Genomic DNA, 21,059 nt, shown 5'->3' on the forward strand with positions numbered 1-21,059 from the left:
TTTGTACAGGGTGGGATTGTGGGAAATGTAGTAGAAACCCAACATCCGTATTGTTTTTGTTTTCCTTTTAAATGTAAAAATGAGAATACAAGTAACATAAATGTGAATACTAGTTCAGAGTGAATTGTCGTCCCCCTCGTTGTGGTCCTTTTCTAAATGTTTGAGGAAAAAGTGGCAGTATGGTTGGCTAGCTCTGGAAAACCCAGGGGGGGGTACATATTCCCAGCCCTCGAGTTCTCAATTGAATGTATAGCGCATGGACTATAGCTGGATCGATGAACTATGATCCCGACCCTCTGTTTTAACGTTTAGAAACGTTAATAATCCTTGCTTGTGATATGGTTGATGGAAACCTTTGGCAGGGCCAGATCCAGGTGACAAAAACACAGCCCCCTGCCGAGGTACTGAACTTCCTCCCCAGTTATGCTGCATTGGAGAGCTTGAAGCAGAAATTGGAGGGGAGGAAGTGTAGTCACGGTTGGAGTCAGTGTTCTTGAAAATACAGCTGGGTGCAACTTTCCTAAAACATTAAGTATATATTTTGTAATCATTTTTTTTTATTATTGCTATATATATATATATATCACACACACACTTTACAAAAATATAAAACATGTTTCATGAGCTTAAATTCAAGAGCCCAGAAATGTTCCATATGCACAGAAACATATTTCTCTCAAATTTGTTTAACATCCCTGTTAGTGAGCATTTCTCCTGTGCCAAGATAATCCATCCACCTGACAGGTGTGGCAAATCAAGAAGTTGATTAAACAGCATGATCATTACACAGGTGCACCTTGTGCTGGGAACAAAATGCCACAAAAATGTACAGTTGTCACACAACACAATGTCACAGATGTCTCAAGTTGAGGGAGTGTGCAATTAACATGCTGACTGCTGGAATGTCCACTAGAGCTGCTGACAAATAATTTAATTCTCTACCACAACTTTGTTTTAAAGAATTTGGCAGTATGTCCAACCGGCCTCACAACCGCAAACCATGTGTAACCACAGCAGCCCAGGACCTGCACATCAGGCTTCTTCACCTGCGTGAACGTTTGAGGCCAGCCACCCGGACAGCTGATGAAACTGAAGAGTATTTCTGTCTGTAATAAAGCCCTTGTGGGGAAAAACTCATTCTGATTAGCTGGGCCTGGCTCCCATGAGGGTGGGCCTGAGAGGGCATAGGCTGCATCCCTGCCCAGTCATGAGAAATCCATAGATTAGGGCCTAATGAATTTATTTCACTTGACTGACTTCCTTATATGAACTGTAACTCCGTAAAATTGTTTAAATTGTTGCATGTTTTATATCTATTTTTGTTCAGTATATGAAAGATACGCTCCAAATGTTTCCAAAACTGTATCACGTGTATTTGCGTTTAGACAGAGCATTTGGCCCGCATCGGAGCGTTGCTGCATTTTCCACAAGGCTAAAGGGGACATCCAATGGCTCAATGTAATGGAATAGAATTGGAGTCATGAATAAGGGCTAATGGTTGGCTTGCTAGAAGAGATTTTATTATTATTATTTTGCTTTCAGAAAATGTATACACAACAGTGCAGAAAGTAACATTAATTATACACATAGCAGAAATAACAAAACTATTTATGTACACATGTCCCATGTTTTATTTGCTTTGTTTTAATTAGCTCACAGCTGATCTGCATTCACACTCCAACAGATGCATTGAAGCACCAGGCTCTATTTCAGGGGTATTCAACTCTTAACCTGCGAGGTCCGTAGCCTCCTGGTTTTCTGTTCTACCTGAATGTATTGCACTCACCTAAATCAGTCCCTAATTAGAAGTGAACAATGAAAAACGTGGAACTGGCTTCGAGGTCCAGAGTTGAGTTTGAGGGCTCTATTCTGTCATGAAATCCATCAGCCCAGTAACAGAACTACCTGTATAGGGATTAACAGTGTCTTCCCAGAGGTCAGATACACTGCAAGTAGCAAGAGCGTCAGAATGATGTTGGGGTCAGTCATCCTCCTCTTCATCATCATCATCATCTGCCTCTTTCTTCAGGGTGCAGCTCAGTAATGACTTGCGGATCTCTGATCTCTCTGCTGCACAAGGAAAGACAGAAACAAAACAGACACAGTACAGTTCGTTCAATTCTCACTTCAATGGTTTGAAATCAAACTAGATGGTAATTGTACATGAATTACAAAAGCAGTGTGACTTGCTTTACCTCTTTAAAAAGTATTTTTGAGGTAATGGTAGAAGTTTAAACAGTTTTACTTTATTTAAAGCAAAGTAGTTTTGAAGTATGTATGGTTTTGAAAAATGTTATAGTAATGGTATTGTTTGCAGTAGTAATGATGGTGACTGGTTATAGTTGAAAAAGTAGGTAGATGAAAAGTTAGGATAGCCTGAACATATGAAATCTGTCTTGCTGTATCTAGCTTGAATGGTTCAATAATTAATGTTGGGGAGTTATTTTACGCTAATTTATATAGTTATAGTTGATAAACTTAAATAATTTGAAGTTAGAATAGCCTGAACATTTGAAAGGTGGTTTGATGTCCCTAGCTTGAACAGTTCAAGAATTACTGTTGGGGAGTTATTTTATGCACATTTATGCAAATGTATTTAGTTCTAGTTTATACGTGTTAAAGAAGTAGATAGCCTGAATGTTTTAAAGTTGGTCTTGTAGCTTAATTGGCCAAGGAGCAGGACCATTTTCAATTGCTACCTCTGCATTTCTTTGGTTCTCATTCAAACCCATGTTAATTTATGCACATTTTAAAATGGTTAGTTAAATTATAGTATCAAAAATCTTTTAACAAGCAATCTAAGTATGGTCAGTAAAAACATCTCAGAGTTGGTTTGGAGTTAATAGCTTAAGCGGTGAAAGAGGAGAGATCTAGAATTATACTTTTTACCATTCTAGTGGATGGCCCTTTTTTGCCATTGAAATGCATTGGTATCCATACCAACGGCTCCATTTGGGCTGCTCGATGACACAATATGTAAAAGCTGTTAGCTAACATTAGCTAGCTGCTTTTCATCACTCTAAACAGACAAACAGCTGTAACCTTTTAATTGGTAAAATATATTTTTGTTCAAACACCAGATTTGAATAGCAGAGGATGATTTCATATACTGTAACTTTTTGTCTCAGGGTGCGTTCATAAATTCAATCTGGAGTGCCAGAGTGCGCTCAGTGCCCTCTGGGCGTTTGTAAATTCAGAGCATTTCACTCTCGGTGCGTTCAGAGCGCACACTGGACGCTCTGGTCGAGGAGTAAGGTTGATCCGAGCGAGCGTTCTGGCCACACAACGGCAGTCAAGCACCCAAGCTAACTGGCCAACGTTGGCTAGCTACTTCGAGACACAAATGATACAACACCTCACTGACCATTTTACTCACCCTATTTTTAGGTTATCCAGAGTGTTGGTGACAAATTTAACTGCTGCCGGCAACAATTCAATCATGCTTTTTTTAACCGACGTTTACTGACACCAGCCATATTCAACGGGTGTTGAGCGTTCGTTATCTGTGCTCTGGCACACTCAGACGAGAATACTCTGAAATCGGAGTAGATCGCCAGAGTAAATTTACAAACTAAACTGATTGCAAAGTAGTCAAATAAACTGATGTGTCAAAAGTTATTGTTTACAGTGAATATTGTAAGTGATGAGGTCACAATGAGGCTCTTTAGAAAGTTGAAAAAAACTCCCATTAAAGTGAATGAAGATGGACAAAAAGACAGCAAAATTAAGTTTAAAAATAGAAAAAAATTACGCAAGCACACTATTCCAGACCTGTCTGAACATTTTAAAGTTGGAACGGCATTTCTAGCTTAAACAGTGTAAGAGTAGCGTACAAAATAATAACAAAAAGTATATTTGCTTTGGAAGTCCCACCTAATTATAGCTTCTCTGTAACCTGGTTGTTGCCAATTCAAAACTTACTAGATGACTAGGCATATTGTCTGCAATGAGAAAACTGTGCATGGGTAAGGAACTGATGTACACTGATAAAGCAGACCATCACATACCTTCACTCTGACAGAGGGGGAGCATCCGGTGGAGCTGCTGAGTATTGTATCGGACCAAATATTTCTGACATGTCCGGATCGTTCCTGCATAAAATTAAAATAAGTAGACAATGAATTTGCTGTTAGTTACCCTCAGTGCTCAGGGCAAAATATATGTTTTTGTTAAGTTGATGACGGCACTAGAGCTGGTATATATATATTTTTTTTTTAATTGTTCACTGAGTTTATAATGTTCAATTGTAATTAGTATGCTTTGATTAACTGAACAAACTGTTTCCATATTAGCCCTCTTAGGTGAAAGACAAAACAGTTCAAATAAAAACAAGTTGGAAACCTGTCTTTTTTGTGTGCAAATAAATACAAATAATGTATGCATGCGTGTCACTTTTACATCCCAAATATCAGCTACAACTTGTTCATGCAAAGGGAAGTTGGTCTGTCTTACCTCCCACATGCAAACAGTTCAGAAAACATGGCACTCTTTGCCCTCGGTTCTCCAGACTGGTGATGAATGGCAATGCAGACCAGATGAGTCTGTAGTGGCTCTTCCGACAGCGCAGGAACACAATTCCAGTGTGGGCATTGAGATATTTCACTGAAAAAAAATAAAAGTAACTATGCAACAGGATTGATATAGTAGTAGCAAACATGTGTGGCATTAGTATGCGTGTTGGTAAAAGCCTAAGAATGAGTGTGTGCAAAGAGTCATTGCAGGTAGTCCGGGTAGCAATTTTGTTAGCCATTTATCAGTTATGGCTTGGGTGTAGAAGCTGTTCAGGTTCCTGGGTTAAGTGCTTTCCTCAAAGGCATAACGGCAGTGGGTCGTACCACCAGCAGCCCCCTAGCTGCACGCTGAGTTCCAACAGTATCACTTATCTTAATAATGTCAGCCAGTGGTGGGAAAAGTACCCAACTGTCATACTTGAGTAAAAGTATAGATACCTTTTCTTAATAGAAAGTTACTCAGTAAAATTACTACCTGAGTAAATGTCAAAGTATTTGGTTCTAAATATACTTAAGTGTAAATCATTTCAAATTCCTTATTAAGCAAAGCAGGTGGCACCATTTTCTTGTTTTTAAAATGCACAGATAGCCAGGGGCACACCTCAACACTCAGACAATTTACAAATGATGCATGGTTTAGTCAGTCTGCCAGCTCAGAGGCAGTAAGGATGACCACATTCTCTTGAAGTGCATGAATTGGACAATTTTCTTGTTCTGCTAAGCATTTTAAATGTTACGAGTATTTTTGTATGTCAAGGAAGATGTAGGGAGTAAAAAGTACATTCAGGAATGTAGAAGGAACAGTTCAAACAAATAGTAAAGTACAGTACCCCCCCCCCCAAAAAAAACTACAAGTAGTACTTTACGCCACTGTCAGTTAACTAACGTGAAATGTTATTGTAAACCTAGTCTAGCATAGTGGGCTGCAAGCCCTTTTCAAGTGTATGCTATTGCATCATTAATATTAATTTAAGTGATCACATTGCTTAGCTACACATGGTGGACTAATTCCCTTTATCAATACCTGAGAATCCGAGGCTGGACAGTGCAGCGCCATAGTCACCGTGCGCTCGAGCTACTGCTGCTTTTGTGGCAGTGTAGATGGCTCGGTCATCTAGCAGTAACAGATTGCTTCGATCTGATACGCAAACTTCACACAGCAAATATCTGCGAAGAAAGGCGTTTGATCAGGAGGGGAGAACTTCATAATTGTAGACATTAGCAACATGTAAATACGAGCTATTTTACCTGGATTTCAGTCGCACCATTTCGCTCAACACATGTCGATGTTTCTACTTCCGTGTTGGGTAATTTAACGAATGACAACTCGTGGTGGGGCTCAAGATTGATTGGCATCATGATAAACCAATCGTGATCTTTTACCAAAATAACTACTGCGCAGATGCACACTCAGAGGAGCTCTAGTCCAGATTGTCTTGGCTAGAATGGATACAGTTTATGTCCTAACTGTTGTCCTACCCTAATTATCCTAACCTGCTACGAAAAGTCAAATCTGACAAAAACTGTAGCCTATGCGGATGACTCAACACTATACACGTAAACTACTACAGTGAATGAAATCACTGCCACACTTAAAGAGCTGCAGTTAGTTTCAGAATGGGTGGCAAGGAACAAATTAGTCTTACATATTTCAAAACGTAAAGGCATTGTTTTTGGGACAAATCATAAACTAAACCCTAAACCTCAACTAAATACTGTAATAAATGTGGAAATTGAGCAAGTTAAGGTTACTACATTGCTTGTAGTAACCCTGGATTGTAAACGGTCATGGTCAAAACATGTTGATACAACAGTAGCTAAAGTGGGTAGAAGTCTGTCAATGATAAAAGGCTGCTCTGCCTTTTTAACAACACTATCAACAGGAAGATCACACCTGGACTACTGTTCAGTCATGTGGTTAAGTGCCACAAGGAGGGACCTCGGAAAATTACAATTGGCTTAGAACAGGGCAGCATGGCTGGCCCTTAAATGTACACAGAGCGCTAACATTAATAATATGCATGTAAATCTTTCATGGCTCAAAGTGGAGGAGAGATTCACTTCTTGTTGACATGCTGAATGCACCAAGGTGTCTGTTTAAACTACTAACACACAGCTCGGACACCCATGCATACCCAACAAGACATGCCACAAGAGGTCTGTTCACAATCCCAAAGTCGAGAACAGACTATGGGACGCGCACAGTACTGCTTAGAGCCATGGAACTCTATTCCACATCAGGTAACTGATGCAAGCAGTAGAATCAGATTAAAAAAATACACCTTATGTAACAGTGGGGACTGTGAAGAGACACACACACACAGGCACAGACACACATTCACATAAGACACGTATACATGGATGTGGTATTGTAAATATGTGGTAGTAGAGTAGTGGATTGAGGGAACACACTTAATGTGTTGTGAAAAGTGTTCTGACATGTAATGCCATGTAATATTTTTAAATGTATATAACTTTGTTAATGTTGCTGGACCCCTTGGAAGCAGCTAATGGGGATCCTTAATGAATACAAATACAAATATCTGTTCTAATCAAAACCAACCCAAACCCCTTTTACTTGGCTTCTGCCAACAGAATATATTTCTATTGTAGTACTACTGACATTTTTACCTCTATTTGCAACGTTTCCCCCTTTGACTGTATTATGAAACTGAGTTTAAGTTGTTGCCGTGTTTTTTCTTATTTTTCCTTTTCCCTCATTACCATTTATAACTCATAACAATTTCTTATTTGCCATCCCATGGACAATTAAGTGTCAACAACTCAGCATAGATGTTTTTGCTAGCTGTTGGTTTCTCATGATTTAGTAGTCCAGGTGGAGTTCTTTGTCCACCACTTTTTTCACACCAACTGTCAAAATTTGTGTTGAAGCCTATTTTTATTTAACTAGGTAAGTCAGTTAAGAACAAATTCTTATTTTACAATGATATCCTACTCCGGCCAAACCCGGACGACCCTGGGCCAATTGTGCGCCGCCGTATAGGACTCCCGATTCCGGACGGTTGTGATACAGCCCAGGATTGAACCAGGGTCTGTAGTGATGCCTACTAGAACTGAGATGCAGTGCCTTAGACCGCTGCGCCACTCAGGAGCCCTGGCAAGAGAAGGTCTCTCTGTCAGCTGAGAAAAAACCCCACCAGTTGCTTGAAAACTGCAGGTGAAAAAACAGGGAAAACAACAAGTGATTCACACATACATAAGATACAAGACAATGAGAATGTTGTCACAGTTTAGGACTGTACCCTATTATGAACAACTTTTGTTTAATGCAACAACAAAAAAGAGAGACAGAGTTTCGCAAATTTAATAAGATTCAGTTTCAATAAAGGAAAAACAGACACATTTCCAATAAACATATGTGATTATATACAATATTTGCATCTTTACAAATCAATATCTTTCTTACAAAACACAACAACACAGATAATTTAATATATACAAGCATTTGCTGAAGTGCACAGAACCCCATACACCTTGGGGTATAACATCTTAAAAATATATATATTTTGCGATTATTGAAAAAAAAATTAGGTAGTGAACACATCACATCCACTGCCTTCACATAACAGTAATAAAAGTTGTTGCCCTCAGAAAAATAAATGCAGCTTCATGGACTTGAGGACATTCAAGACAACATGGAGATGGGGTTATGGAGCATCGCAAGGTAAAATGTAATAGTGTGTACAATCCTGGTTTGTGTCATCTTTATCTGTAGGAGAGAGCAATGAATGGAGAGTGTAATAGGTGGACTCCATTGTGCTCACAAGATACCTCCACTCCCCCCCTGTCACAGTTCAGGGCAAGGCCTAACTCCACATTGGTCAGCGGGGGGCCCACCCCCTCCCCCCACAGATCAACATTGGTATCCTGCAGAGAACATGGAGCTCCTGGCCTTTCTCGTGGGCCTCCACTTGAAAGCTCCCCCACTTTCCGCATGCCAACTAGGCTTGGCCCCCCTATGGCACCACCAGCTGCCTCCTGAAGACCTTGGAATAGGAACAGCAGATCAACTTGAAGCTCCAGAACATTCTCCTTTGACAGCAAACTGTATCTGTGGAATACAAAGGTTAAGAGTGGAGTCAGGACCACAGTACTTTTGCCTCATAGTCACAACTTTCAGTTTCCATAGATATGGAATATAGTTATATAAAAAGTTGAGGTAATACAGCTAAGTAAGTGTACCATCATGTCAACCAGGACTCTTACCGTGTGGGAAGCTTGCGTTTTGCCATGTAGGAAAGGACAGGCTCAATGTTCAGGTGTTGAGGATTCAGCACACGGAGATGAATCTCAGCTCTCATTACTGTCACTGACAGAACATCCTGACTGAGAAGGAACTCCATGTCTGTATCTAGTGGGAAAAAGAAAAACATTATGTAAGGCCTAAATGAAAGAAGTACTTCTCAGAATGTGACAGTGGCCCCATTCCTCCTCACTAGAATGAATGTTATTTTCTATAACAACCTAAGTCTTAAAGGTACTTTGAATTTAGATTCTTTATGGTAGGTCTGTCTACATAGGCCTACTTATTTAGTCCAAGAGTAGGCACAATAAATGGCTGAGAATCTACTTCAAATGACTGGATATAGATTCCTACCTCCACTGATACGACCCTGAATTCCCTTGACGCCTCTGCAATGGAAACGTAACTGACAGCAACGATAGACCCGTCTGACAAAACGGAATAGCGGTTGCTCTGGATATACTGCACGCCGTAAACCTCCTTGAGGCGTTGAAAGCACCCGAAGACGATGTAGCTGTGCCAAATCCATCGGGAGCGCGTTGGTTTCCATCCAAGGCACTGCCAACAGTGCGCAATGTTGCCGCTGTGTCGCCTCGCTCTCCCGTCGCCACCGTCTCAAGATATCTGTGTGTAAAGTCTTGTGTCCATCCTGAAAAGTGGATGACATTGACAGTAACTCCTTAACCGCGCGACACTGTACTCCAATTAAATGAGTAGTCATAGATAGACACATTAAGGCAATCCAAAATAAGGCTGTAAATGCCATGGTGGTGTGTCCGTAGTTGGAGTGCTCCACCAGAGTTGTACCAGCTCCGTCCAGTGGTACAGCGTTACTGAAAAGGACCGCTTATCTCCGTGGTTTAAGGGGTATGCCCTTACACTGACAATGGCCGGGCATTCTGCCACTTAGAATTTTAATTCTGTTTCTCCACACCCTGTTTTTTTCGTGCCCCTAACCACCTATTTGCACCCCACTGGCCCATAAAATGCGTTTGCATAATAAGGCCCCCGAGAACACCGACTCCAGTCATTCAAATTCAGCTACGCAACTAATGACCCTAATTACACTATATTTGGACGATCAAGAATGGTTTCATTTACAAGACAAACAAACGGCACAGAAACCGAGATTACTTTCTATATGGATAGCGTTCGCACGTAGACAGTCCTGTATGTTATGAAGCCCTAAATTATCTTACATTTCATGTCAACTTACATTTAGTCATTGTTCCTCCACTTCACCCAAAACAATATCATTACCATGATAACAAGTGAGGATGGTGTTCGTACTTTAGTGTTTGTAAAATGCTGCGAGCGCCGTTCTCTTGTTCCATTGAGCTACTAGGCCTATTATTGATATGACACCACAGTGGCCCCTGTAATTTAGAGTACAATGTGCAGCTCATTTAGACAAGACAATTAAGATAGAGTTAATTTACTAATTCATCCATACATCAGTTGATCTATTGTAAATAACCACATTAGCATACATGCATTTGAAATAGTTTACTTGGAAGAAAAAGTGCTTGCCATAAGACCAAGATGTATTGACAAAAATACTTTTTTCAAGAATCACCCATTCATTTTTAGCAAACTGCAGTCTTTGCAAACAACCTCATCGAATATTATTGGAAAAGCACTGAAAATGATCACATTGAGTGTATGCAATGGCTTTTGAGTCGTCTTAATCAAAATAAACCCCATAAAGAAATCCAAGAGTACCCAATAATTACATGATATTTGTAAATAAATACCATATTTTTTCTACATACACTGTCATTTGTGGGTGGTGGTGAAGGATTCAGTGGCAGCGGAGAGGATTACAGTGATTAGGAAACCCAGCAGCCATGTCATGAAGTTTGTACATTGAGTATTTGTTACACAAAACCACTTGTGTTCTGTATAAGCTCATGTGGTGTGTTGGCATTTCATAGTGCAAAATGTCTGCAGTCTTGACAAAGATCATGGCCCTCTGCACATTAACACAAAACAATGTAGGACTTGACCATTATTCTTGCAAATAGTTTATTTAATTTAACCAGCTAAGTCATTGAGAACACATTCTGTTATACAATAATGACCTGACCAAGACAGGACAAGAACCATGCAGCAAAGCGAAAAGTGACGACATTACAGATAAAAGCAGACATTTCTTAAACTCCACACAATAACAGAAAAAGCTAAATACATACAACTTCCTATAATTCTTTACAAAGTGCTTATATTAACTTGAAAAAAGGTTCAGTGTAAGTACAGTGTTGGAAATGAATTTAAAGAGTATCATATTCAGAGCAGAGACTGAGTAGAGAAAGGTGCTGGTAGAACTCTCCTTGCCATGGTCAGTCAGAGCAGGTTTACCCCATGTTTCATTAATCTGTGTCGGGCCTTGCTGGGCAGAGAGAAAGCGCTGTCCTGGTGGTTAGGAATGCCAGAGTTTCTCACTGCTCCGCCTTGCTGCAGGAAGTACGTCTCCTGGGCCACGCTGCGGGTCCCGTACACAGCTGCACCAGCGCTCCTGTAGTATAAACATTGTGTCTAAACATTATACATACAACTCAATGCCAAAACACTCAAGGATAATACAAACGGCATAATGACGGCCTCCGTTCCACTACCCCCATTATCAGCCTTGAGGAGTAATGAATGGTGAGAGCCCCCTCAGTCACTGCTGGTCATACTGACCTGACAATAGCCTCCTGCAGAGCTTCAGTGTGAGAGAAATGCGAGTGGAGCAGCGATGTGGCTCTCACAAAGGAACACTCCTGGGCTCCCCCTGGCCTGCCAGACAGGTTGGCTGCAGGGACACACAGCAGTCTCTCGTTACAAATACCACAAGCATGAATGGCAATCAACCACGCAATAAAAAAGCCTGAGATCGTGTACAGGGTCCTAGTTGCTCAAATGTACCACAAAATACCCATATCAGCTAACACAAAGTTCACACAAAACACCACAGTCCCATAAAATGCACTAAAACATCCCAATCAGCTACTGCAAAGCACTGAGCTTACTACTCACACTAGCAGTAAGGTGAACACTGGGAAACTGAAAGACATGGTTCCATAAACAGAAATGGACAAAGAGAGAGAGGAAAAAGGTAAGAGTCAGACAAAGGTGGAAAAAAATAAGTATAGAATATACAGAGAGCGCTGAGAATATTCAAGCCTCACTTGTGAGCGTGTTCTGTATAGAGTCAAAGTGTGCAAAGGTGTATGGTCCATGTGGGCCAGGGGCCCCCAGAGCAGTGGTCCTCAGATGTGCCTCCAGTCCATTCAAAGACGCCAGGCTGCTGTGATACTGAGCATAAACCACAGGGTGAGAGTAGACTAAATATCAAACTGCTGTAATAACATGTAGGGCAATAGTATATTTAAGCAATAAGGCACGGGGGGGGGGGGGCGGCATATGGCCAATATACCACGGCTAAGGGCTGGTCTTAAACACGACGCAACGAGTGCCTGGATACAGCCCCTAGCTCTGGTATATTGGCCATATACCACAAACCTCCGAAGTGCCTTATTGCCCTTATAAGCTGGTTACCAATGTAATTAGAGCAGTAAAAATACATGTTTTGTCATACCCGTGGTATATGGTCTGTGGTATATATGGTCTGGCTATACCCGCGGTATATGGCTGTCAGCCAATCAGCATTCAGGGCTTGAACCACCCAGTTTATAGATGTAATTTCCGAACAGTTGAACACAGGTGGTGGTTCAGAAGGCGGAAACTCTTGTGGAACACTCATGCATGAACAAACATTTATATCCCTCCCATATTCCCCAAAAGTTCCTCACCACTTCCTCCGTGGCTGCAGTGTTGCTGTGGAAGTCTGGCTCCACCAGTAGGGCCAGTACCAGCCCTCTCACCCTGTGCTGGTACAACGACATGGGGAGCAGAGGGGCCTCTGTAGAGTTCTCACCGGGCGAAGGGGAGTAGGGGGGCACATCACAAGTATCAGCCTGCAGTAAACCTTTACTACCCTGTCCTTCCTTCTCCTCCTTAAACACCTCCACATTCCCCATCCTCTGACTGCCAGGCTCTGGGGACTCCTGACCTCTGAACCTGAGGGCTCCAGCTCTCTCTCCACTCAGTACAATACTACCTCCATTCTGTCCATTGATGTGACGCAGGTCCTTATTTTGCATTGACCTGCCTCCTCCTGCATGACCCGACTCAGCTCTCCCACCATCTATGCTGTGAAAAATGTGGTCGTACGAACTTCCTGTGACACCCTCCTCCACCTCATGGGACAGCTTTCCATTGGACAAGTTATGACCAGAGGTCTCTGGAGCGACCTTGATAGGTGAAGGGCTGAGAGGGCCAGGAGTGTGAAATGAAGGACTTGGGCTAAATAGCGACTCATCAGATATAGTTGACTGGGGAGTGGAGGGATAATGGAAGGATAGTGCCACGCAGTGGGTGGGGTCTGGGTCAAGCGGATCAGTGGTTGGTGTGTCAGATAGGGTTCTTGACAGGAGGCGGGACTTCCTAGGTCGGTTTGATTCCTTTGGAGTAGATTGGGTAGATTTGGATCTGCAGGACAGACACAGGCTCAACAATGTATCCTCATATCAGGGTGGCAACCATTGAAAATGTGTCTAACCCCCACTTTCACTTGGTTTGAGCTTACTGTATCAGGACAGAACACATTAACTCACTCTAGTTAGAGTGTTTACCAGAAAAGGATATACTTCATACAGTGGAGGGGGGTTTCTTCAGAGGTGGGTGAAGTACCTGGACTCTCTGTCAACAGGAGCGGAGCGGAGATACTGTAGTTCAGTGGCGGTCAGGAACACAGTGGTGGAGGTCACTGGGCTAGACAGAGGAGTGCTGCCAGAAGAGCTGGAGGAACTCAGTCCATTGGGTCTCTGGTCCTAGAGCAATATAGAAGCATAAGCAAAAAAGTATGGCAAGGCCTGTAACTAAACAAACTGCTGACTTTGGGGGAAGAAGAACTATAGTATAGCTTGGAGCAGGAGGAAATGGCAGCAGGTTTACGGGCGCTGTGCTATTATTATTATTTTTTTGCATTATTTGTAACTTATTTTGTACAAAATGTTTCTGCAACCGTATCTTACGGCAAAAAGAGCTTCTGGATATCAGGACAGCGATCACTCACCTCGGATTAGACAAAGATTTTTACTCTAAACACCTGACAAGGCCAACATCCCAGTTATTGGCAAGAGGAAGAGACGCAGGTACAGAGGACACAGAGCGGGATGTCTCGTGAGGCCCCGCCTTCTGCGGGTCCTCACGTTACCGTCAATATTACTCGCAAACGTGCAATCATTGGACAATAAATTAGATGAGGTATGATCACGAATATCCTACCAACGGGACAGCAAAAACTGTAATATTCTTATGTTTCACGGAATCGTGGATGAATGATGACATGAATATTCTGCTAGCGGGATATACGCTGCACCGGCAAGATAGAACAGCACACTCTGGTAAGACGAGGGGGGCGGTCTGTGCATCTCTGTAAACAACAGCTGGTGCACGAAATCGAAGGAAGTCTCTAGAATTTGCTCGCCTGAAGTAGAGTATTTTGTGATAAAATGCAGCCCACACTATTTGCCTAGAAAGTTTTCAGCTATACTTTTCGTGGCTGTTTATTTACCACCACAGACAGATGCTGGCACTAAGACCGCTGTATAAGGAAATAAGCAAACAGGAAACCACTCACCCAGAAGCGGCGCTCCTAGTGGCCAGAGACTTTAATGCAGGGAAACTTAAATCAGTTCTACTTAATTTCTATCAACATGTTAAATGTGCAACCGGAGGGAGAAAAAAAATCTAGATCACCTGTATTCTACACACAGAGAAGCGTACAAAGCTCTCCGTCGCCCTCCATTTGGTAAATCCAACTACAATTCTATCCTCCTGATTCCTGCTTACAAGAAAAAATGAAAGCAGGAAGCACCAGTGACTCGGTCTATAAAAAAGTGTTCAGATGAAGCAGATGCTAAACTACAGGACTGTTTTGCTATCACAGACTGGAACATGTTCCGGGATTCTTCCGATGGCATTGAGGAGTACACCACATCAGTCACTGGCTTTATCAATAAGTGCATCGAGGACGTCGTCCCCAGTGTCTGTACATACATACCCCAACCAGAAGCCATGGATAACAGGCAACATTCGCACTGAGCTAAAGGGTAGATCTGCCGCTTTCAAGGTGTGGGACTAACCCGGAATCTTATAACAAATCCTGCTATGCCCAGCGACGATCCATCAAACAGGCAAAGCGTCAATACAGGGCTAAGACTGAATCTTACTACACCGGCTCCGACGCTCGTCTTATGTGGCAGGGCTGGCAAACTATTACAGACTACAAAGAGAAGGACAGCCGCGAGCTGCCCAGTGACACGAGCCTACTAGACGAACTAAATCACTTCTATGCTCGCTTCGAGGCAAGCAACACTAAGACATGCATGAGAGCATTAGCTGTTCCGGACATCTGTGTGATCACGCTCTCCGTAGCCAATGTGAGAAAGACCTTTAAACAGGTCAACATACACAAGGCTGCGGGGCCAGACAGATTACCAGGACATGTGCTCCGGGCATGTGCTGACCAACTGGCAGGCGTCTTTACTGACATTTTCAACATGTCCCTGACTGAGTCTGTAATACCAACATGTTTCAAGCAGACCACCATAGTCCCTGTGCCCAAGAACACAAAGGCAACCTGCCTAAATGACTACTGACCCGTAGCACTCACATCCATAGCCATGAAGTGCTTTGAAAGGCTGGTAATGGCGCACATCAACACACCATTATCAAAGAAACCCTAGACCCACTCCAATTTGCATACCACCCAAACAGATCCACAGATGATGCAATCTCTATTGCACTCCACACTGCCCTTTCCCACCTGGACAAAAGGAACACCTATGTGAGAATGCTATTCATTGACTACAGCTCAGCGTTCAACACCATAGTACCCTCAAAGCTCATCACTAAGCTGAGGATCCTGGGACTAAACACCTCCCTCTGCAACTGGATCCTGGACTAGCTGACGGGCCGCCCCCAGGTGGTGAGGGTAGGTAGCCACACATCTGCCACGCTAATCCTCAACACTGGAGCCCCCCAGGGGTGCGTGCTTAGTCCCCTCCTGTACTCCCTGTTCACCCCCAACTGCACGGCCAGGCACGACTCCAACACCATCATTAAGTTTGCAGACGACACAACAGTGGTAGGCCTGATCACCGACAACGACGAGACAGCCTATAGGGAGGAGGTCAGAGACCCGGCCGGGTGGTGCCAGAATAGCAACCTATCCCTCAACGTAACCAAGACGAAGGAGATGATTGTGGACTACAGGAAAAGGAGGACTGAGCACGCCCCTATTCTCATCGACGGGGCTGTAGTGGAGCAGGTTGAGAGCTTCAAGTTCCTTGGTGTCCACATCACCAACAAACTAGAATGGTCCCAACACACCAAGACAGTCGTGAAGAGGGCACGACAAAGCCTATTCCCCTCAGGAAACTAAAAAGATTTGTCATGGGTCCTGAGATCCTCAAAAGGTTCTACAGCTGCAACATCGAGAGCATCCTGACTGGTTGCATCACTGCCTGTTATGGCAACTGCTCGGCCTCCGACCGCAAGGCACTACAGAGGGTAGTGCGTACGGCCCAGTACATCGCTGGGGCTAAGCTGCCTGCCATCCAGGACCTCTACACCAGGCGGTGTCAAAGAAAGTCCCTAAAAATTGTCAAAGACCCCAGCCACCCCAGTCATAGACTGTTCTCTCTACTACCGCATGGAAAGCTGTACCGGAACGCCAAGTCTCGTACAAAAAGGCTACTGTTATTTTTCACTACTCGCTACTGTTATTTTTCACTGTTGGTTTATTTCTTTACTTACCTATTGTTCACCTAATACCTATTTTTTGTCCGAAATTGCACTGTTGGTTAGAGCCTGTAAGTAAGCATTTCACTGTAAGGTCTGCACCGGTTGTATTCGGCGCATGTGACAAATACATTTGGATTTGATTTGCAGTAAGATATTGATGCATAATACAACAACCCAACGAATCAACAAATTAAGACGATCACAAGATAGAATAAAAATCTCAAATGAGAGAAGCACCTAAATTATCAGCCATTGTCATCTACCTGCTTGTATGTTTCCATTTCATGAACCATGACTTTCACTGTGAGATCAGGGGGCATCTGTGTGCTGACAACCCTGTGGAGCAAAGACACATTTATATATACACACAGTTCGTGTCTGGTTCTTATCTGTGGTTAACTACTCCAGCACTTTGCTGCAGCAAAGGTCAGACAGTTTACCTCCCACAGTAGAGTACACAACCAGCTAACACAAGGGGGCAGCGTTGACAGGCCTGCAGAATGAGGGCAGCCTTGAGTAGGAGAAGTGGGTCAATCTGAGAATCAAAATGACACATAAAACAAGGAAATAATTGCCAGACTAGAAGTAAATCAACTTAAAAGATAAATGAAATAGATAGTAATTGTAACAGCGCCTTACATAAAAATAAGGAACCGTATGATATTACCTGAGGTAGCAAACCCTACCGACATCATGCCCAACAGACGACTTATTACTTACATGTGTAGAGTCAATGGTGCTCAAGACACTGAAGATGTGGTGGAGTTCAGTGGCACCTCCTTGTAAGTGGGAGAGGTACTGAGTCCATCGAACAGCTAAATCTTCCTGACTGTAGATCTAAATGCAAGGCAAATCAGAGGGAGGCATATTTAGCATTAGCAAAAAACAATACACACCTATGTGAAGTGAGGACATGATATGACAGATTGCTCTACAGAGCTAAGATAAGTGTTAGTGATGTGCAGTTCACGAACAAATTGTTTATTTTTAAGCACCTATTTTCACTGACTGGCGAGTCAGGATTTATTTTTCCTGAGACTCATTCATTTGAGTATTTCATTTGATCAGCTGGCCACAATGAGTCCTACAACAAGATTGATACATGCTCCTCTGGCTCAGCCGCTCCAGAGACGTGATCCGACCACCAGATATAGGCATACGTAAAGGAAAATAGATCATGCTGTAGGCAGCATAGAGAGCAAAATGTTTATTATAACTGATAATTGATTGCATGGTGCAAGAATGAATTCAATGAATTGATTGAACGTTACGATGGACACAGCTTTATAGAACCAACACATTCGAAAACGAATAGTTTGGAGGGCTGCAGTTTGAACGATATTGTGTTCATCACCCATACGGCAGTCAAGCAATGCTTTCCGCCAAGAGTAGTTCAGAATCTAGTCCGGTTGCGGCCACAAGTAGACCTTGTTTCAAACATTTGAAGAAATAATCTTATTTAAATTCCTAGCAATCAACAAATGTACATTGTTTAAAACCTCTTAAGTCGGACCCTTTTTTCCTCAGTTTTCGCCTAAAATGACATACCCAAATCTAACTGCCTGTAGCTCAGGACATGCATATTCTTGATACTATTTTAAAGGAAACACTTTGAAGTTTGTGTTAATGTGAAATTAATGTAGGAGAATAACACATTAGATCTTGTTAAAGATAATACAAAGAAAAAAAAATGCGTTTTTTTTTTTGTTAGTTCCCAATATGTAATATTCCAGGTTAGGCGTAATTTCGATGTTGGCCACTAGATGGAGGCAGTGTATGTGAACAAGTTTTAGACTCTTCAATGAACCATTGAATTTCTGTTCAAAATGTTGTATCATCAAGACTGCCCAAATGTGCCTAATTGGTTTATTAATACATTTTCAAGTTCATAACCGTGCACTCCCCTCAAACAATAGCATGGTATTCTTTCACTGTAACAGCTACTGTAAATTGGAAAGTGCAGTTAGCTTAAATTCTTGTTAATCTTTCTACCCATATCAGATATGTCTGTGTCCTGGGAAATTTTTCTTGTTCCTTACAACCTCATGCTAATCACATTAGCCTACGTTAGCTCAACCGTCCCATGGGGACACCGATCCCTTAGAGGTTAAAGCACACTTTTACATGTCTGTCACAAATTACAGCTCCAATAAGCATCCTATGGTGAACCACATGCTCTAGCCTTTTAGGGGCCCTAAGCAAGATTGGGTTGTGGGAATCCCCACCTTGCGGCAAAAATGTTAGTGGACCCCCTCTTAAACTGTGATTATTTTAGTTTTAAAGTTAATTTCCTGCAATTCTACACATTTTGTAATGACTTATGCCATGTTAATATGATATCGGAGTGAGAATGACTAACAAAATCAATGGGGGGGGCAGCGCTGGAGGTCACATCTCGTTCACCATAGAGGGCACGCAGGACCCCGACCAGGGAAAGATCAACTCAAGAGTCATGATTCTACAAGCTTCTCGTTCACGTCTTCAGGGCCGGTTCGTGGCATAAGCAACATAAGAGGTCGCTTAGGGCCACCGGGTGAACCTGCCCCGATGACTTGTGAACGAGAGGCTTGTAGAATCATGACTCTTGAGTTTTCGGTTTATCGTTTGCCAGTAGGGGGTCCTGCGTGCTCTGGGCATTACAGACTCAAATGAACAAAATGAGTCTTAAGATTTGTTCTTTTGACTGAACAAGTCGAAAAGACAAGTCAGTAAAAATACGCAAACTTCCCATCACTATTAAGTGTTAGAGATGACTGTACCTGGTAGCTCTGGCGGATAGGGCCGTTATAGAAACTAAAGAGATTTATCAGCTGATCCAGGAAGTCACATATACTGACGTCTGGTATTTCCATTGAACAGCTTAAGGCCTGAGGGAGGGCAACATGGATAGTTATTATGACATATACACAGGGGATTGAGACAAAAACAAAAACTGTTTTAGGGGATGAACAGTCCCATTACAGTAGTCTATCCATCTGAGATATCAGTGAATGTTTCAATAAGATCTGTCAGGTTTTGCTCAAACATCTGAAGATATGTTATAGACTTAGTGCATAGTTGTCATATACGACAATGATCTAGTGTGGTTCCAGGCTATGGTGCAGATAACCTCGGGCGGAAGTGTCGTAACAAGATTATGGCGCAACTCACCCACAAAAAGTTGTCTTTCATGCGGATGGCGAACTTGCTCCGCCGTAGCCTGAGCAGACGTACAGGGGAGGAGGAGAGCTCAGAGACACAGCGGCTCACGCCTGCCAGCTGTCCACACAGCAGCTCCTGCTTATCCAGAGGCGTCTGGAAGGAATAAAAGGCAAAGAACCATCATTCAACCGACTCATCCAATTGGTAGGGGATCATTACGGCAATCAAGTAATCATTCTTAATACACAGTATCAATAATCTCATTGAGGGAACACATACAAACTTGACATCCCTACCTCTTCAGGATAGAAGTAGCAGATGCCAGCTCTTGTAGGGTCACCCTCACCCTTGACCTTTGACCCATCATACAGGAAGAAGTTAATGCATCTGCAAATCACCAAGAAATCTGAATGAGTGGAAAATAACCAAACTAACATTAGAAAACCAAGTAGGGACTATTGAATAGCAGAAAAAAAATTGATAGGAATTCAATAGAATAATAGAACTTCAGAGGTGACAGTCCCACCTTCTTGAGTCAGGCACAATGATCTCAGCCATAGCTGCCATTGTTTGTTCTTGTTCTCAGTCTGTCCTCCACTCTCCCTACCTTTATAAAGACCGTGATTAATAAAACAAGTGCATTCATTACGTGAATGTTATATTCTAGCTAGGTACAACGCAGATAACTAGGCCTATTGTTTTTCATTTTGATGACATGCCTTCGCTATTGAACCAACTGGTGGCAATTACCGACTGCATGATTAAAAATCGTAAGACCACACATTGAACAGATTTGCCCAAAGTACTTCTACTAGCATATAACGTTAATTTCACAAATCAGTACTGTTGTGTCTCGCAAACTACCAGCTGTCTTGACATTTAGCTTACCAAATTCGTTAAGCCGCCTCCAAATGTTGACGCAGTCTTCCGCCAGGTCTTTCAAGGTAATAAATGGAAAGTTAGAAAATAAGGGAAAGCCGCACACTATGCGCTCAGATGCAAAAATGTAATAACCTAATAACCAACGTTACGACAGCAAAGCTGTGTTCATCAGGGTATCATCACAAACACTGCGAGATGAGTCATTTATAGTGTCAGAAGACACACAAAGTTGCCATCTCAGTCGAACAACACCTTCAAATTTCCTACCTTTACCTTGCAAAACTTTACTCCTTTGTTTCAGACAATTTGACAGATTGAATTAAAAACAGTAACTAACATTAGCTACTTGCTTGCTAGAGGAATGTGAGTCACAAGAAGTTAGTCATGTGAAAGAAGGGGAAGCAAAT

The 21,059-nt window shown here is 42.4% G+C and overlaps 3 protein-coding genes across 9 annotated transcripts; all 3 read right to left on the reverse strand.

The window, feature by feature from the left end:
* Nucleotides 1-1,498: 1,498 nt before the first annotated feature.
* Nucleotides 1,499-5,862, reverse strand: pop5 (POP5 homolog, ribonuclease P/MRP subunit). The gene is made up of 5 exons (XM_029762615.1): nt 5,760-5,862; nt 5,536-5,678; nt 4,453-4,602; nt 4,008-4,091; nt 1,499-2,070 (listed from the first exon to the last, which is right to left on the reverse strand). The coding sequence occupies exons 1-5, from the start codon at nt 5,777-5,779 to the stop codon at nt 1,982-1,984; spliced, it is 486 nt and encodes a 161-aa protein (XP_029618475.1). The 5' UTR covers nt 5,780-5,862; the 3' UTR covers nt 1,499-1,981.
* Nucleotides 5,863-7,820: 1,958 nt separating this feature from the next.
* Nucleotides 7,821-10,058, reverse strand: si:ch211-170d8.2 (uncharacterized). 2 transcript variants are annotated; one of them, XM_029762614.1, is made up of 3 exons: nt 9,992-10,058; nt 8,739-8,883; nt 7,821-8,583 (listed from the first exon to the last, which is right to left on the reverse strand). In XM_029762614.1, the coding sequence occupies exons 1-3, from the start codon at nt 9,999-10,001 to the stop codon at nt 8,238-8,240; spliced, it is 501 nt and encodes a 166-aa protein (XP_029618474.1). In that variant the 5' UTR covers nt 10,002-10,058; the 3' UTR covers nt 7,821-8,237. The 2 variants fall into 2 exon arrangements, with proteins under 2 accessions (XP_029618474.1, XP_029618473.1); XM_029762613.1 differs by lacking the exon at nt 9,992-10,058 and adding an exon at nt 9,130-9,806.
* A 725-nt stretch (nt 10,059-10,783) lies between these two features.
* On the reverse strand, nt 10,784-21,027 carry hps4 (HPS4 biogenesis of lysosomal organelles complex 3 subunit 2). 6 transcript variants are annotated; one of them, XM_029762611.1, is made up of 14 exons: nt 20,926-21,027; nt 20,659-20,706; nt 20,297-20,377; nt 20,067-20,157; nt 19,780-19,923; nt 19,389-19,496; nt 17,350-17,466; nt 17,070-17,164; nt 16,893-16,965; nt 13,510-13,649; nt 12,570-13,308; nt 11,946-12,072; nt 11,458-11,569; nt 10,784-11,290 (listed from the first exon to the last, which is right to left on the reverse strand). In XM_029762611.1, the coding sequence occupies exons 3-14, from the start codon at nt 20,335-20,337 to the stop codon at nt 11,119-11,121; spliced, it is 1,959 nt and encodes a 652-aa protein (XP_029618471.1). In that variant the 5' UTR covers nt 20,338-20,377; nt 20,659-20,706; nt 20,926-21,027; the 3' UTR covers nt 10,784-11,118. The 6 variants fall into 6 exon arrangements, 4 of the variants coding, with proteins under 4 accessions (XP_029618471.1, XP_029618468.1, XP_029618469.1 ...); XR_003879457.1 differs by adding an exon at nt 11,794-11,820 and having other exon boundaries at nt 11,157-11,290; nt 20,659-21,027; XM_029762608.1 differs by having other exon boundaries at nt 20,659-21,027.
* Nucleotides 21,028-21,059: the final 32 nt, after the last annotated feature.

Source organism: Salmo trutta, chromosome 9 (assembly GCF_901001165.1).
Source record: "Salmo trutta chromosome 9, fSalTru1.1, whole genome shotgun sequence".
Taxonomy (NCBI): domain Eukaryota; kingdom Metazoa; phylum Chordata; class Actinopteri; order Salmoniformes; family Salmonidae; genus Salmo; species Salmo trutta.